The 17,873-nt window shown below is 33.7% G+C and overlaps 2 protein-coding genes across 8 annotated transcripts; one reads left to right on the forward strand and one right to left on the reverse strand.

Moving 5' to 3' along the window:
* Positions 1-283: 283 nt before the first annotated feature.
* Positions 284-5,269, forward strand: LOC133704971 (E3 ubiquitin-protein ligase RGLG5-like). The gene is made up of 12 exons (XM_062130054.1): positions 284-493; positions 806-1,128; positions 2,144-2,228; positions 2,320-2,460; positions 2,580-2,693; positions 2,789-2,886; positions 3,439-3,518; positions 3,629-3,734; positions 3,835-3,962; positions 4,064-4,376; positions 4,576-4,632; positions 4,758-5,269. Exons 2-12 carry the CDS (start codon positions 856-858, stop codon positions 4,836-4,838), a joined length of 1,476 nt encoding a protein of 491 aa, XP_061986038.1. The 5' UTR covers positions 284-493; positions 806-855; the 3' UTR covers positions 4,839-5,269.
* A 1,640-nt stretch (positions 5,270-6,909) lies between these two features.
* Positions 6,910-17,208, reverse strand: LOC133704968 (mRNA export factor GLE1). 7 transcript variants are annotated; one of them, XM_062130050.1, is made up of 19 exons: positions 17,044-17,208; positions 16,435-16,515; positions 15,525-15,702; positions 15,255-15,422; positions 14,982-15,125; positions 14,688-14,808; positions 14,323-14,474; positions 13,279-13,450; positions 12,589-12,811; positions 11,907-12,016; positions 11,536-11,606; positions 11,282-11,363; positions 10,726-10,800; positions 10,248-10,331; positions 9,111-9,242; positions 8,828-8,950; positions 8,465-8,740; positions 8,179-8,250; positions 6,910-7,087 (listed from the first exon to the last, which is right to left on the reverse strand). In XM_062130050.1, coding segments are annotated over exons 3-17 (1,911 nt in total). In that variant the 5' UTR covers positions 15,527-15,702; positions 16,435-16,515; positions 17,044-17,208; the 3' UTR covers positions 6,910-7,087; positions 8,179-8,250; positions 8,465-8,488. The 7 variants fall into 7 exon arrangements, with proteins under 7 accessions (XP_061986034.1, XP_061986033.1, XP_061986029.1 ...); XM_062130049.1 differs by having other exon boundaries at positions 14,323-14,471; positions 14,982-15,140; XM_062130045.1 differs by having other exon boundaries at positions 14,982-15,140.
* Between the last annotated feature and the right edge of the window lie 665 nt (positions 17,209-17,873).

The raw sequence follows: 17,873 nt of genomic DNA on the forward strand, positions 1-17,873 counted from the left end.
AAATATTTTTTTTTATTTTAACATATTTGTTAAAATTCGAGTGTTTGATGTTCTTAGTTCAACTAAGTGAGTGTTTGAGAGTGTGATAATTTATATTTTAAATGCTTTTTAAAGGTAAATTTCTTTTAAAAAATATTAAATTAATGTTTTTTAATTTTTTTTAATGTATTAATATCAAAAATAAAAATTTATTTTAATATATTTTAAAATAAAAATTATTCTAAAAATACACTTAACACTATACCAAACACAAACTAACGAAGGTTCTCCCCACCAGCTAAAACATTGCGTGTACTCTGCCTGCTCTATATATATTTATTTATTTATTTCAATCAATTGCGTTTTCATTAATCAAAATTCAAAACCCACTTGGCATCGATGCTTTGCTTCTTCTCTCTTTCTTTGGGTGCTTAATCGTGGAAACTTACAGATGAGATGAGTGAACAAGCTGTCTCTTTGCAAGCAAAACATTTGTGTAGTCTGAGCTGATCAGGTCGGTGGTGCCCTGTTCTGTCTTGGAATTGGTCTCCTTTTAAATTTCCTGTCTCTGTTTCGTACTACTTCTACCCCTTTTGTTTTTCAACTCGGGAACTTCCTTTTAATTCACTTCTTCTTCACCATCTCCAACTCAGATACCCCATAATTAAAAAAACATTCTGCAATTTTTATTTTTATTTTTGCATTCCCCAATCTGTAGTTTCTGTGTTAGAGTTTAGTTTCAAGTTTTAAGGTATGATAAACATGTTAAGAAATACTATATATACTGTGATATTGTTTTCTTGAGTTGACTTAATTTTATTTGCAGCCGGAAAGGAGAGATTTTTTTTTTTCTGTTTGGAATCAATTAGCTTGCTGATGGGAGGTAAAAGCTCAAAAGGGTCAAGAGGGAGAGATTATTCTTCTTATGGTTCAGCCAATTCTTCATCTTCATGGAATCAATATGGATATCCTCCAGCATCATCATATCCATCTCCTCAACATGATCCCTATTGGACACAACAACATCACCATGCACCTGCTCCCAATCCATCTTATCCTTATGAATCACAAATGCCCCCCCAACAACCACACAAGAGGTTGGACAGGAAATACTCGAGAATAGCTGATAATTACCAGACTTTGGATCAGGTTGGTTGGACCATCAATTTATTTAATTACTCGTAATTTTATTTATTTATTTATTTTGGCGTCTATGGGATAAGACTTTTAAGGGTGGTAGTGACAAAGTGAAAAACTAGACGAACGTTGAATGTTACAGACAAAAAAAACCTTCTGACACAACTTCAGCTGCCAAGGCCTGTTTTTAAGATATTTTGAGGACCCATGAGATAAATTTGATCAACGCCTAGTGGGAAATTCTGTTGAAATTGGTGACAGATAAAGAAAGAAGTTGAGCCGATGGCTACCATAGAATGGATCCAGGTTTATGATCATTTGTTATGGCTTCTATATAGGATAAGTCTGAAGAATGTTGTTGACAATGATGTGAACAAGCATGTGGGCTTCGACGTGACAGCTTGAAATATAACACAAGATACAGTTTAAGTGTATATAAGACTCGGCCAAAATCACCGAATGCTTACGCTTTACTGGAGTTTCATTATCTGTAAGCATAAACATGTGGTGAATTCTTGTGTTTGAACTATTGGTGATAAAGTGTGTGTTTAGTATTGTAGTGTAGGGTGCTTTTCTAAAGTGTTATTTTACTTAAAAATACATCAAAATGTTTTTTTTTTTAATTTTGATATCAGCATGTCAAAATAATCGGAAAGCACTAAAAAAAATCATCAATTTGATGTTATTTCATGTTAAATGCATTTTTAAAACGCAGGTTGAAACGCAATGCCAACCAGCCTCAAAATAGTCCCTTGTTATCTAATGAGGATTTCCGTGGGGACATTCCTATGAGGGCAGCTGGCATTGACACTTCCATCTTTATGGTCAGGGACTGGGAAAGGATTAGTGGATGGATACTATAAGTTGGTCCTACATCTTCAAACCTCTTTCTAAATCATTTGCTTGCTTGTTTCTATCTATATTTGATGATTTGCTGTAAAATTTGTAGATGGTCAAATGTAAATTTGTAAGATAATTTTAAGTATTCAACATGCTTCTAAGTACTAAACAAAGTCAGTGTCCACAGGTGACTGCTGCTCTTGCTCAAGCTGGCTTAGAGTCTTCTAATCTCATTGTTGGAATTGACTTCACAAAAAGCAATGAGTGGACAGGTCTAGTCGTTTCCTGGTTTGTTTAACATGTGGTAACAATTATGATTCAATCATAAAAGGTATGCTTAACCTTTTCTCAAAATCATATCAGGTGCAAGATCATTCAATCGACGAAGCTTACATGATATTAGAAATGGTCAAAATCCGTACGAACAAGCAATATCAATTATTGGCAGGACTATGTCTGCATTCGATGAGGATAACTTAATTCCATGTTTTGGATTTGGAGATGGTAATTTCATGTTAAGCTTCTTCTTCTTCTTTTTTTAGTTTATGAAGAATTCTCTTGAATTATTCTCTGTAGAATTATTTTTTGCATGAGGAAGATGATTTTCACGTTACTTTTTGCAGCATCTACACATGATCAAGATGTCTTTAGTTTCTTTCCTGAAGAGAGATTCTGTAATGGATTTGAGGAAGTGCTGACACGATACAAAGAAATTGTTCCTAACCTTCGGCTCGCTGGTCAGGTTCTGTACATTGTCTAAAAATGGCATCTTATTCAAAATATTCTATCAGGTGGTCCTAAGGCACACTTCGTTTATGTTTTGTTATCGTAGGACCGACATCTTTTGCACCTGTTATTGAAATGGCCATTACTATTGTTGAGCAAGGTGGTGGGCAATACCATGTTTTGCTGATAATTGCTGATGGACAGGTATTCACATTTTTTATCTTTTGAATTCACAGTTTATTATTGTTGAAAGGCAGGTATTTTTTGTTGCTCTGCCTTTAGCAATTCATTTTAAAGGTTTTGAGTGCTAGGCAATACCAATCCTTTGAAAACATTGACATTAAAGCATCAAAATTGCAACTAATATTTATTATATAAACACGGTGTGGATCCATTCCTGAAGAAGTAAAACTGGTCAGAAGAATTTTCACCTTTTCAAAACTCAAGGAAAAGAAACATTTGCAGATCGTATATGCCCTATTTTGCAGAAAGACTGCCTTCTAAACAGGTCTCTTCTTGGTGAAATATTTTAATCAGTCAGAGGCAGAAGTGAATTGCTTGTGATGGTCATGACATTTGATTGGTGCATGGAAAATGCAAAACAGAAGGATATGTATATATATATTTTTTTTATAATTAGGCAAAACAGTTATGACATTCCTGCTGCACAAAATCCACAGTTTTTCTATATACTTGGCTTGTCAATGCTTTCACTGTACCACTTCCGCTTACAAGAAAACTTTTAATCAATGAAAGGTGACTAGAAGTGTTGACACAAATCATGGCCAGCTCAGTCCACAAGAGAGAAGGACAATCGATGCAATTGTAAAGGCAAGGTAAAGCAGTTTAGGAGGGGGGCGGGGGAGGTAGATATATATGATATTACATTTTCAATAGCTAGTTTTAGATTTTCCTGATCAATTGCTTACGTGCTTGACAATATCAGTGAATACCCTCTATCGATCATTTTAGTTGGAGTCGGTGATGGACCTTGGGAGATGATGAGGGAGTTTGATGACAACATCCCTGCTCGAGCCTTTGACAATTTCCAGGTAACCAGTAGTTGGAGTCGGTCATGTAGTTGTTCAGACATTGCAGCACTGCATCTACATATATACTAACTAGAACTATTTCATTTCTCTGTCTTGTTAGTTTGTGAATTTTACAGAAATAATGTCCAAAAATGTGAGTCAGTCCAGAAAAGAGGCAGAATTTGCTCTTGCAGCATTGATGGAAATACCTTCTCAATACAAAGCAACTATTGAGCTTGGCTTATTGGGGTAAAAACGAAGTCTCAGTGCAGTGCTTTTCATTGATACACTTAAATTCCCAATTCATGTAAATTTTTATAAATCTCATTTGTATGCTTCCATGGATAAAGCAATCACCACAGAGGGAATGCACCAGAGAGGGTTCCTTTGCCCCCACCACTTTACGGTCAAACTTCTTCAAGCAAATCGAAAGCTTCCCGTTCAAGCAGCTTCCAGCAGCGTGTACCTTCTTACTCTGCATATGATACACCAGTTAGTGGATATGAAACAACAGCAAAGAGGGCTTCATCTTCATATGATACACCAGTTAGTGGATATGAAACAAAAGCAGAGAGGGCCTCATCTTCATATGATACACCAGTTAGTGGATATGAAACAACAGCAGAGAGGGCTTCATCTTCTAGCTCTGTGTATGATAATCAGGTGTAAAAATTGTTCCAGATACAGTTCATTTTATTGATCAGTATTTTTTTTCTTCTGTTACATTACTATTAAATCAGCCTTTCGTCCTTGATATGGGCATTGACAAGTAAATAAATAACTCTTGCTTTCAATGTTCATATCCATACCATCACATTTAGTCTCCCATTGCAATTAACACCTTTTTTATGAACTTTGACAGGTTTGCCCCATTTGTCTCACTAATCCAAAGAACATGGCCTTCGGTTGTGGGCATCAGGTGAACCATGATCCTTTTTCTATCTATTTATTTAAAGCAGGAACCATATTCTATATACGATGTTTTTTCATGACAATGTGATCATAACCACAAGTACTTTATTGCCACCTCTTCCTATTCTGCAGACTTGTTGTGATTGTGGAGAAGACCTCCAAGTGTGCCCCATATGTCGAGGCCCAATACAGGCTAGAATCAGGCTCTATTAGTAAATCTCAATGCGTTCTCTGAGATCATCTCTGCTCCCTGCATGTTTGGTTCGGTGGGAGCTGAATCAAATGCTCATTATTCTGAATAGCCATTCAACAGTGTTTCTTCGGAAAGCAGGGAAAAGAAATGGTTTATAAATAACCTTCAAGAACCAGTTTTAAGATTGTGCAGAGTTGATTTGTTTCTTGGTGGATGTATTTTTCGGCGAGGACAAACGGGAAACTAGTTAGATTTATGCAATCTTGTATAGATCATGGCTGAGTACTCTGCCCAAGACGTGTGTTTCATAAGTTGGTTTTGCAAAAAGGAGTTAATGAACTACACTTGGATTAGGATGAGATAGGTTTTTCTTAGCTGTTGATGAACAAAAACTAAAATCCATTTTTTTTAATATGTATATATTTGTGGTGTTATTTCTGTTTTTGGACAAGGATTTTTGTATTTTTTTATTACATTAACAAAAAAAAAATTTAAAGGAGAGGGGGGTTTTACTGTATTTTTTTCATATAATATTATTTATTAAAATAATATTATTTTTAATTTTTTTTAATTTTAATTTTATCATTTAATATTAAGTTTATTAGAGCTTTAATTTTAGGTTTATTAGAGGATTTTATTATTTTTTAATTTGTTTTTTATAAGATTATCGCGGACTCATAACTTGAATCAAGTTTGTTAGGTTAATTTGATTGACTCGAGTTTTTTTATTTTTTTTCTAATTGATTTTTTTTAATTTTATCCTTTAAAATTTAGTTAATTAAGAATAAGAAAATAATTTGTTTTGATTTATTTTCAATGAGTTTATCTCTATCTCATGACTCATGTTATGTATATGACAGATTAACTTTAGTTAACTTGAGTTATTTTTTGTGTTTTTTTTTTTAAATTTATTTTGTTGATTGTTGATTGAGAATTAGATTTTATAATTTGTTTTAATTTATTTTCTATTTAGTTGTTCCGATTTCATGATGTAGATTGCAGTTTGACTTAAGTTATTTTTTTAATTGATATTTTTTAACTTTATCATTTAATATTGAATTTATTAAAAATTGATCTTTATAATTTATTTTGATTTGTTTTATATGAAATTATCATAATTTCATGATATAATATTAGGATTGACAGATTGGCTCGAGTTAACTTAAATCGATCTAATATATTATTATCTCATTGTTTATTAAAAAAATTTCAACTTAAATATTTATTTAAAATTAAACTATGTTTATCAGTTATTCAAATTGTCTATCAAAACAAACAATAAAACAATTCTTATATAATTTTAATTTTTTTTACTAAAAAAATATATTAACGACATTTACGTATTTTTTTCCCGTTAAAAAAGAACCAGAGTCTTTGTACTAATGTTGAAGTAAAGGTGAGGTATTGAGTCAGTAATATTGGATTGGATTTTATGTACTGTGGAGATGCATTTGAGCCCCGTTATCTGGTGTAATTATCATCTCGAGCCCCGTTATCTGGTGTAATTATGCAAGCCGGAAAATTAATCAATATATCCTTATAATAAGAAAAATCAAATTAATTGAAACTTGTATTTTGTTGAAGTCTCCAATAGGTCCTTCCATTAGTGATGATTGTATATTAATTAAGCATCCAAAATGCCTTGGCCCACTTTAATTAATGACAAAAAAACAAACACCTTTGAAATTAGAATGAAAAGTTGAAAAACAAAGCGTTATTAATTCCAAAAATAACAATAAAAACAAATAAAAAGGAAAAGGGGATTGTATAAAAATACCCAGAACGATTTATAAAATAAATAAAAAACTTATTTGATTTAAAAAAAAATTATTTAATCATTTTAATTACACCTATTGACGACTACCTCTCTAATCTAAGGACGTGCTGATTAATTTTTTCCCCAAGAAAAGCATTATAAAAGAAATGTCAGAAAAGAAAATCTGGTATTGGCCACTTTTATTTTCAAGGAAAAAGGAGCTTAACTTCAATGGAAAAAAAAATTTTTTTTAAAAAAAAAACAATAGCCATGACAAGTGATTGAGATAGTGAAATTAGCAAAAAAAAAATAAAAAAAATCATTGAGCACACTAGTCGACGCAAGGACCACATAATCTGGTTAACATTACACAAAAATTCTATAAATGGTGTTCAATATCAAATATCACAATTCGCATCAACGCAATACATATTTGCCATTGACATCTAGGAAAAGAATAAGAAACAACAATCGGCAAAAGGTGTAATACTGTCACTCTTTTTTTCCGGCAACCTGCATTCGCCAAGGCAGAGTTGTAAGGGGATGCAGCAGCTCTCATTTAAAAATATGAAGGACATTGTACCTAATTTCTCCATCCAAACGCATTCACACTCTGAGTGTCAATTCGGGTCAAATTTCTAATTGCATTTTAACTCCAAGAAGGTACAGATCAATCATATGAAATTGCGGGTTATGACTGGGATCTTAAGTGCAGATGTTCTACCCTTGGGAGCATAGAAGTTTCCCCTACCACTAAGAAATACAGACTTGATGGACATCCCTTGTTTCAGATGGATTTATCTACCAAATCACACTTGTTTGTCGGGGGTGAAGGCCGAGCAGCATGGTGAATTGATTGAGTAGCGATATCACTCAGGGTATACATATGTTAAATGTTCTCAAGATGATAAATCAGCATCAATGCAAGATGGGGGGCTTTCGCATTGGCTGTCCGGGGGTTCCAATATATTCAACAATTGATTATCTTCCGATTAGTTGAGTACCTAAACTAGATTCATGCTCATGAAGCAAAGAGAAGATTGTTATGATAACTCTGCATTCTATATTATTTATACAAAAAAAGAGCATTTGAGAAAATAAGGATTTTATTTTATGATCAAATAATTTTTTCTAGTTGCATGCTTTCTTACGAAAAAGATTTCAACCCCCATGATAGATAATAACATCAAATCTCTATTAATCTCAGAAGATCCAATAGATTGATTGTTTTCTAAGAAAATTCATTGCAACAGAAACAAACAATTGAAAAGTAGAATCCATTAATAATTTGTTCTTGATAATCAAATAATTTAACATCCATTAAATGCCACAAAATTATTAAAATGATAAATGGGCCACCAACATAAAGTTCAAGTAACTAGGTCCTGGGATGGTGGCTAATTATTACTTATTGTGAAGGCTTACTGACATCTATTATAGTTGCCTTGAGCTGTATTTAGACCATACAATTGCATCCATGAAATAGAAAAGAACCACCAACAATCTTATTTCTATGCGACATTGATGATAATAAAAAATTTCAACAACAATTAAAACTGTTAAAAATGTGTGTACAGACAGATATGCGTGAAAGAGACAAATACCTGGAGGTCATTTGATAGAAGTATGCTTGATTGAATTAATCTTTAGCAGTAATAACTAAAACTTTCTTGTCCCTGTTGATAGATTGAAATTATTGATGTATTAATACCACATAGCCATACTCTGAGAAAACAAGTATCTAGATAATTACAGAAAAAATGAAGACATGGAATTAGAGATAATATGGATTAGGAAAGAAGATGTTAAATTGAAGTGTTATGTAGAAAGAACACAGCGAACTATAAGAAAGTAGACTAATTGTTAATTGGCCGAGAAATGCCATCCTACCTTGTTAACTTAATAGCATGTCAGTCAATAGTAGTAACCTCTACTTGGTTCTGACTCGGGTACCATGACACTAGATAGCAATTGACCCTGCAAGCTCCTTCCTTCAGGCTCCTGGAGGAACTTATTGTCCTCTATGTAAGACTGAATTTCTAGAATTATTGGATTTAGTTCTGAATCCTCCCGTTCTCTCAATGCATTTAGAAAGTCATTTAAGATTATGTGGAGCATCTTCGTAAACTGAGATTTGTATTTTCTGAAGAGAACAAATCCTGCTGTCTGTGGAAACATAGAATTTTCTCAGCTCCATGGGTCCTTTTCTAAATACCACTATACCAAGTACATCAAAAAATTCTACCAACTTACTTGCAGGAAGGCATTCAACGCAACAGCAGTATACATATTGGCAGGGAGAACATTTAAGAACCTCGCAAGCCATGCCCAACCTTCTTTTGGACCATGAATGTTTGGGACACCCTGCACTTCTGTCTGAAAAGTTACAAGTTACCTGGGTCAGCTGCCACTGATAATGTATGAAGAGGTTAAAATGAGAACCAAGACATTAATCCTCAATGAGAATGGCCAGGCTGTCATCCTAATAATACAAGGAAAACTCTTTTTTTATTATTAAGAAAAGAGAGTGACAAACCTGAACCAGAGCCCCATACAGTTTCATGTAAGATTCTAACCGTTTCAAATAATCCTTCACACTCTCAAGCTTTCCACCATCTTCTCGATGTCCAATATCTTTATAGTAAGCCTCTTTTGATTCAAAAGCCGACTGAAATTGGGGAGAGAGAAAAAAACAACAATAAATAATGGGAGTTGCAACAAAAACAAAGGAAGAAATGCCACAAGTAAATCCTGTTCTCTCATCTTTTACCACTTACAGACCACTACCTGATTATTAGCCCTTTTACTTCCAAGTTAGATTTCTATCAGAATGGCAAGAGTGGAAAAGATAATCATTTAAAACTGCTGATAAAAGATTTTTCTGGAACTGTATTTCTGAGAATTTGAAGACCACAGTAGGTAGAACAAGGATTTTTAAAGGATACTGACGGAAATTGAGGTGAGATTCAAGTAACACTCATGAAATACACATAGGAATGGAGGTCCCCTTTCAACACTTTACCAACTAAAATCCGAAGTTAGTCAAACAGGTTCAAAGGTAATGAAGGAAACACAAATATAGATAAAAGAAAATTGTAGAGCTTTTCCCTATGGTGACAAATGATTATTGCCACAAGTGATGGGTTGCGACTTGGAAGAAACTTCAGAAAACATTTACTTTGACACAGATTTAACTTTAGGCTCTTCCCAATTGACAATCTCAAGTGTGCATAGCTAGCCACTTTCAGGACACTTTTCAAGATTGAAACTAGAACAGGGATATTTGATAGGTTATCTGAGTAAATCATTTATATAACAGGAACACCTTCATATGTGCTGCTATTTGTTAATCAAGATGAGATGTTTGAGAGATAAAAATATGACTTCATAAGGTCATCCTTTTATCTACTGATGCATGGCAGATTAGAATTCTTTGACGTTAATAAGTAAAGAGCACTGAGAATGTTGATAAATAGACTCTGTATCAGCCCAGTAGAGTTTTAAGTTAAGGAACTCTTTCCTCCAGTTCCCAGTCTCTCTGATCTTGCCTTCTGTATTCTATATCATTCACAAATGCATGTACCATAAACAGGTTAAGCAAGATTCTTTTGATTTTATTTTAATGTATTATTTTAACACATTTGTGGAAAGCTCAAGGGATTAAATGAGTCACCTTTGAGTACACTATGTGCTTTGGGACAGTGTAGATGCAAGCTCTATGGAACTCAGCAAGAAGAAGATCCATTGCTTGTGGGACCTGATTCACAAATAATTAACATACATGAGAGAACAGAAGATACCCAAGCATAAGGGCATACCTTCTGCTGAAATATGATTAACACATTCCCTAATCTTCCTTGGAAGGCATAACCCCAACCCCCTAGCCTATGCTTATGTGAAAAATCCTCTACAGACCACTAGGGCCACATCTTCTCATTTTAGAATCAAATGGTGCATTGCAAAGTCACCCAGGTAAACAGCCGCAGTTTGCATGTCTTATTTTCCTTTTCACCATTAGTATCTTCACACAATCTTCAAACTTACAGAGCATGATAACTTAATTTCTCTCACAAAACCCACCCATGTTTGAACAAGACAGAAAATAAGAAAAAACAGAAGAGAAGAGAACAAGTTAAATTGAAAAGCTTTACCTGTGAAGTAACAAGAACAATGACGTGTCCACACGCAAAAACAGCATTATCAGGACTTTCACAATGGGAAACAACCTATGGAGTCATAGACACCAAATCAGGGAAACATATTAGTGTGTCCTTTACTTCCACATTCCGTGATTGAAATAATTACCAAGTAAAACACTGCATACAGACAATAGCTGCAATAAGAGGGCGAAGAACCTAAATGGACTAAATAAATTTTGCGCCACAGAACTTCTTAGCAATATAAATAGAGAAAAGCTTATGTTTTTGAAGCTTGTAATTCACAAGGAGAATGCAAACTATAATCAGATGTATGCACACTTTATCTTTAGCTTTCTTAATTACACACATGCTAATCAAAGTGCAGAAATAAAATATTTGCACGTTTTTGTTTTTGTCTTACTCTATAATTACATAAAAAAATGTGGACTGCATTCCATCACAATGGATCTATAATGATGTTTTAGGACCCGCTTCCTGAACTTTCTCACCACTAGATTCTCCCAATTACCTTATAAAAACAACAGACAAGACTAACAATCCAGATTACCTTCTTTGCAAATGCCGCAACACTGATTGACTGAGGACAGGAAGGATTCTTTAAAATCTTAACAAGCTCACTTGCCTTTACTCTGTAACAAAATTAATATAACATTTAAAATATTTTAGGATGCAATAGAAGTCCACACTAATGAATAAATGGCAAATTGGATATATAAGATCTCTTAAAGTAATCATTTGTTTCTCTTAAGTAACTAGAACAATGAACAGAATACTCAAAACACAAAAGGGTATCCACCTTACCTAACGTTCTCTTTTATCCCCCTTATTTGTCTGATCAGCCTAGAAATATGCCTCTCGTGGTTGCTAAAATCCTAATGAAAATGACACCAGAAAACAAGTCAGAGTATCAAATACAAGATTTAAAAGTTATGGGATCCCTTAAAATCAGATAAGGACCACATTGAAAAACTGGAACATAAATAAAAATCCAAGAATGACCAAAGGAAAAGAAGTATGTACCCAATATGAAGGAACTACAATAACAAATTTTAAAAATTAAGTAATTATAAGATCAGTGCCAGAAATTGTAAATCACAATGACAAGCATTTTTTTAATGAAGGTAACTGAACATGAGATTTGAAGACTTAACATAACATATTCTAGCAAATACCATATTGGAAGTCATTATCAATGTCCGGTTTGCTTCTTCAAGCTCTTTAAGCTTTAGCAATCTTCCCTGCTCTAAAATCAGAGCAGTTTGTGCAGCCCTCACAACATCACCTGCAAAAATTGTCTAATTCAATAAAGTGCACAAAATACCGATGATGGGTATTGTGAAATGTAAATAGTGAAGCTTCCTTTCTGGAATTTGGCATCATGGTAACATATAAAGTTTTTAAGAGAGAAAATAAACAAACAAAGAGACGAAGAGCCAGGATTGAGCCCTGAGGAAGTTGAAAAGGATAGCCAACTGCAAAATGATGGGCATTCTTATATAGAAAAATAGAGGGAAGCAGAGAAGGGATGGAGATCATAAGGTTTTAGGCTACCAGCAATATATTTTCCTTTTATCACTACCAAAATAATATTCTGACACTGGCCTTTACGTTTTCCACTTAAAAATTTCACACAAAAGAAATATGTGAGAGAAAAATAGAGAAGAATTGGAGAGGTAGGAACAGGGAAGGAGGGAGGGAGGGAGGATAAAATGTTTAAAGAAAAGTTCAACATAAAATCAAAATGGACCACAAGCATGTCAATTTGAGACCTAAATTTCTTTTTGGGCTCTGAAACCTTTCATAATTCAAAGCACTAGAAATTTGAGTGCTTGCATAGGAATAAAAACAGAATACCTGTTGTTTGTGATTTCTTAGTTCTATTAGATCCAGACCCCTGGGGTTGAAGGTTCATATTTGAAGAGTCAGCATTTAGTTGGGGTTTGGCAGCCTCCTGTTGCGAGGCTACAGCAGCTATCCTTTTTGAGGCTTCAGTAGCTTCCTTTTCAGCTGCTTCCTTTGCTGCTCTCCTCTCTGCTTCTAAAGCAGCCATTTTTGCTTCCTCAAATCTAAGTTTGGCCTGCATTCAGAACTGTAATCAATACACTGACAAATAATATCTACCAAGAAAGTTATGATAGATATACCACAATAAATTTAATCAAGGTTGGAGTTAAAAAGTTTGATAAAGAATGGTTAACCAATATCATTACAGAATTCCCAAACATGCAATAGAGGTATTTCTTAGAAAACAACACAACACATGCAAACAGCTTGGAAAAATAATTTGCAGGCAAGGATACTTATACAGACATGGTGGAATTAAAGAAATACCAGGTCTCTCAATGAAGCAGGACTCACAGAAAATGCAATTCAAGAGCCTTAAACTTCAGGCATGAAGGGAGAGGCAACGAGCTCATAAGCCAAGAAAGGAATGCAGCAAACATTGTACATATATTCAGAAATAGCATGCAAATTACATGATCACAAATACTATGCCCAGAATTAAACAGAAAAATATTAAAAACCCAGGACAAATCAACAAACCTCTGCTTCTGCTCTAGCTCTTTCTTGCCGTAATCTTTCCTCGTGAAAAGCCCTTTCCTTTCTCTTGGCCTCTTCATGAGCTGCATCACTTCTTATTCTCCTTTCTTCTATTTGTGATTTTAGTTCATGATCTCGCTGAATGGCAGTTAAATGATTGTCAAGTGCCTCTGCACTATAACATCATAAAGAAATGTCATAAATCATTTCAGGTTTCTCTAGATGAATTGTCCCCAGCCCCCAGGCACACTGGTGTGCAATTCACTTTAGACCTTATATATTGTGCATTCACATTGTGCTAAGCCAAGCCACTGGTGTGCAATCAATTCAATTTAGATACACACATCACAACAGAGGAGTAATTGCATACACAACATTAGCATGCACTTACTTTGAACATTTCATCATGCCCAGTCCTCAAAATTAGAATCCCCTTTGACACATGACTTATACTTTTGTACACTAGTTTTTACTAAATTAAGATTATAACTTAAACATAATTTCAACAGGAGTTTCTACTTTAATCAACCACCACTTGTATTTCCTGCCATTGTCTAGTAGGAATGTACTTAAATAAAACAATAGCAAACAACCAAACATTTAAAACCTCTAGAATTTCATGACACTAAGATCCCTAATTCATTGGTTCCTTCTAGCATATCAACTCCTTTCTTTCTCGGTTTCTGTCTCCATTGAAAATTTCAAATTCCTTCTATCAGAATTATACATTGAGAAGGAACAATATGAATTTTGGAACGCAGGGAGATTGCATCCACTATGGTCACTAATAATGCATTAAGCTGTCAGCAGCCAGTTTTTTCATTGTAGGTCAATCACACAATGTTAACAAGAAATCGACAGAAATGACTGTAAGGCATAGGCCAATTAAGAACAGTATCATGACTCCATTATTTCTTATGCAATTCAAAATACAATACAATAGAACAGAATAATGGGCCAGAAATCTAATCATTGAAACAGGATTTTCTAACTATCAACTTACATAGGAGTATAAAGAAATAAAATAACAAGAAGATGCAGTCTTACATTTTGCGTTGATAGTGAGTATCAAGTTTTCTTTCCAGTTCCTTCCTTGCTTCCCTATACTTCTCAATTCGAGCAAATGCAGATGCAGATTTTTCCTGCTCAGTCATTAATTCTGTCTCTATTGCTGAAAGTTGGTTCCTGATATCCTCCTGCTAATCAAGCGCTTTACCAATGTTAAACACCCAAAAACAAGTCTCAATAAACCTCAACGCAAAAAAATAATGATAATAAAATAACTAAATAAAAAATCTTGGGCCTCCCTACTTCTCTGACAACTCAACATGGCTGTTATGTATGTATGTAATGAAGACAACATAAGGCACATAGCAACACACAAGAAATGACTGCAATTTAAATCCACACACCTGCACTTGAAGATGATGCTCGTGACTTCGCTCAAAAAGAGCACTTTCAACTAACCCTACTTCATCCATCAAGTAGGACTGAGCATCAAAAGCTAACTCATAATCAGAACTGTCACTGTCACTGAAAGACAAGCAAAACACAGCAAAAAAATTGAACCCAGAAATCCAAAATAGCAGATTTACAGTAAGTAGAAAGCAAAGAAACAATTACTTAAATTAAATACTAAACAAATAATCATCCAGATATAATTCATGTAATCGACATTTAAAGACCCATGTAGTTTAATATCACACCTCATATAAAGATCATCGCAATTGAACCGTTTTGCAGTCACCATACTTAGATCATGATCCTCCTCCCTCTCGCTTTCTGAAAGCTCAGTCTCTTCATTGGACAAGCTCATGACAAAGGCCATGGGACTTCTCTTCACACCCTTCCTGTTCCAAAACTCTCTAAAAAGAATCAAAACATTGGATTCAAGCGAGAATTCAAATAGTAAATGAATACACAATATGATATATAGATGCAACTAAGAGAAACCATAACAAATAGAAGAAACAGAGTACCGAGATTGAACTTTGGTGAAAGGCACAGGACCTGAACACGAGTCGTGGAGCTTCTTTTCAAGTGAATGGAGCTCTGATGAAAGAGACTCGAAACTCCAATTGGGTTCGGGGTCAACTACAATGTCGTGCACTTTCTGTGGACAGCGTAGTGCCAATTTAAAAGCTCCCCTGAAAAATTATCAATCAAGCACAAAGAGAGACAAAGAAATTCAAAACTTTGAAGCACAGAATCAAGATATTGTTAACTAAGAAAAAGAAGCCGGTACTTACATTTCTTTTAATCCTGCACAAGCTGCTTCAAAATTTTCAGGTTGTGAGATTGAATTGGATAGTCCTCAATTGGGGATAATGGTGCCCTAGGATGCAAGACTGTAGCCACTCCAGGGGGGGGGGGGGATAATAGCTATACTCTGATTGATGTACACATCAAATATTCAAGCAGTTCACTCTGGACAAAAAGGACAAATTTAACATAAGTACATAGATAGAATTAAGAAATTCAATCTAACTGCAAAGTTAAATCAATCACATGCATAACTAGCCTAGGGGTAAGAATTCGGCTTTTTGGTGTGGTTTTTGGCATCTTTTATTTATTTTTTCATAAACTGAAATTGAACCAAATCAAAACCAAATTTTATGAACCAAAATGGTTCGGTTCAGTTTGGTTGATTCAGTTTTTTCTTCCTGAATCAATTAGTAATCAAACATTTCAATTGCAAAAATCTAAGTATAGTTAAGAAAAGGGTTCCTGGTCACCACAGGTTGAACCCTCATAATTTTTTGGGAAAACTACATGGAATTTTGAATCATTAAAAAAAGAAATGATATTTAGGAAAGGAAAGCGATTATTTCCACTTTAAATTTTCCTTTTAATTTAAACTATCTGAAGCTTGAAAAAATAATTTAGAAGACTGTCAAGGCAAGGTTGGAGGCCATGCCAACCTTCCCGCTAACCTTAACCAAACAACTATAGACAAGGATAAGCTTTTAGGGAAATAGGTATGCATTTTCTTCTTTGAGAAATGATTTTGACCAATAGTAATAATTATATCAAAATCAAGACATCTCTTGTAAAGTTGTATCGACATAAACCTTAGTTTTGATGCATTAATTGTGAAAAGGTAGGGAGCGCAAGCTATTCAAGTATGTAAGATACAGGGAGCAGAAAACAGGAGTTAACCTTGCATGTTGGGTAATGCTCTTTGAGTTGATTAAAAAAATGATCTACGCAAGCCTTGTCAGCCTCTGTAACAAAACCCACCTGCAATTTAGAAATAAAGTGAAAATTTATTGGTGGATATGTGCATACGTATATGCATATATTCAAGTTTGTTTAACCATATTTACGCATCGTTTTGTTGATTGAAATACGCCTGCTGATTGAAGAAAAATAATCATACATGAGAAAACCCTAGATTTGGAAATCTGCATATATTAAAGCTCAAAATAAGTATGATAAAGTAAGAAGCTAAATTTCATCAAATTTCTGATTCTTAGCCATACGAAGCCATAAAACGATGGATTGGCAACTTAAATAAGTGTTTAGGTATCTCCTTTTGTTGCTAATTGTTTTTTTAAAAAATAATAATCGACATTAGCTTCACTGTCCTAAAATTAAACAGGGTTTTGAAATTAGGGCTTTGTAATTTATTTATTTTTACTATTAAACAAATAAACAGAATGTGTCCACCGAATTGCTTCGGTTCAGTTAAGATATTCCAGTAATTTCAAGTTCCGGCAAAAACTAGTGCTGAATATCGGTATTCAAAAGAAGGAGAGAGACACTCACTTGCAAGGAGAAGAAAACGTCCCAGCTTCACTGAGAGGAAATCTGAAAGACCTTCCTCTAGCAGTAATCTCAGAGTCGATTCCTTCACACGCGCACAGGAAAAGAGAAAGCGAGGCAGTCAGAGAGTGTGGAAGAGGACGAGACCGTGATTCGAAAGTGCCTGGGACCCGGGATGGCAATTTACTATATGGTACGTGGTATGTGGCGGTTTGTTTTTTAAATATTTTTTAAAAAAAATATATTAAAATAATTTTTTAATTTTTAAAAATTATTTTTAATATTAATACATCAAAATAATTTAAAAAATAAAAAAAATTAATTTTTAAAATGCAATTCTAAACTTTTCTTTAATAAAAAAATTCAATGGATATTAATTGTTCCAATCTAAATTGATGGGTATTTTCTAAATAATTATTTTATCTACAAAATAATATTTTATACAAATATTATGAAATTCCAAATAACATATAACTTGAAATATATATTTATATTATATAAATATATTTATAGAATAGTTATATTTTTTAATACAATATAACATATATAAATACACTTGTGTATATATATAAAAAAATATATTCGTTATTTAATATATATATACACACACACTTGAAGTATATATTAATTATTTTATTTTTTTATTAAATAATAATATACAGTGAATACTCATACTAATATTCAAAATCCAATATATAATTTAATAATATCTATTTTTTTTTTTTACCAGCGAGCACACATAGCTATCTTTACATGGTGCTTTTATTTATTTTTATTTTTCACTCGTTTCATTTTTAGAGTGTGTTTGGTATTGCGGTTGTTGTTGTGGTTGT

This window comes from Populus nigra, chromosome 10 (assembly GCF_951802175.1).
Source record: "Populus nigra chromosome 10, ddPopNigr1.1, whole genome shotgun sequence".
Taxonomy (NCBI): Eukaryota; Viridiplantae; Streptophyta; class Magnoliopsida; order Malpighiales; family Salicaceae; genus Populus; species Populus nigra.

Bases quoted from the DNA above. Each gene is read 5' to 3' on its own strand.
- LOC133704971 (XM_062130054.1), top strand. From the start codon at position 856: ATGGGAGGTAAAAGCTCAAAAGGGTCAAGAGGGAGAGATTATTCTTCT. The intron at 2,887-3,438 runs GTATTCACATTT...AATCAATGAAAG, and splicing joins TGATAATTGCTGATGGACAG to GTGACTAGAAGTGTTGACAC. The intron at 3,735-3,834 runs GTAACCAGTAGT...CTGTCTTGTTAG, and splicing joins GAGCCTTTGACAATTTCCAG to TTTGTGAATTTTACAGAAAT.
- LOC133704968 (XM_062130046.1), bottom strand. The intron at 12,017-12,588 runs GTATTCTGTTTT...CAATTTTTGCAG, and splicing joins TAAGAAATCACAAACAACAG to GTGATGTTGTGAGGGCTGCA. The intron at 9,243-10,247 runs GTGACTCATTTA...CCCCAATTTCAG, and splicing joins AGCACATAGTGTACTCAAAG to TCGGCTTTTGAATCAAAAGA.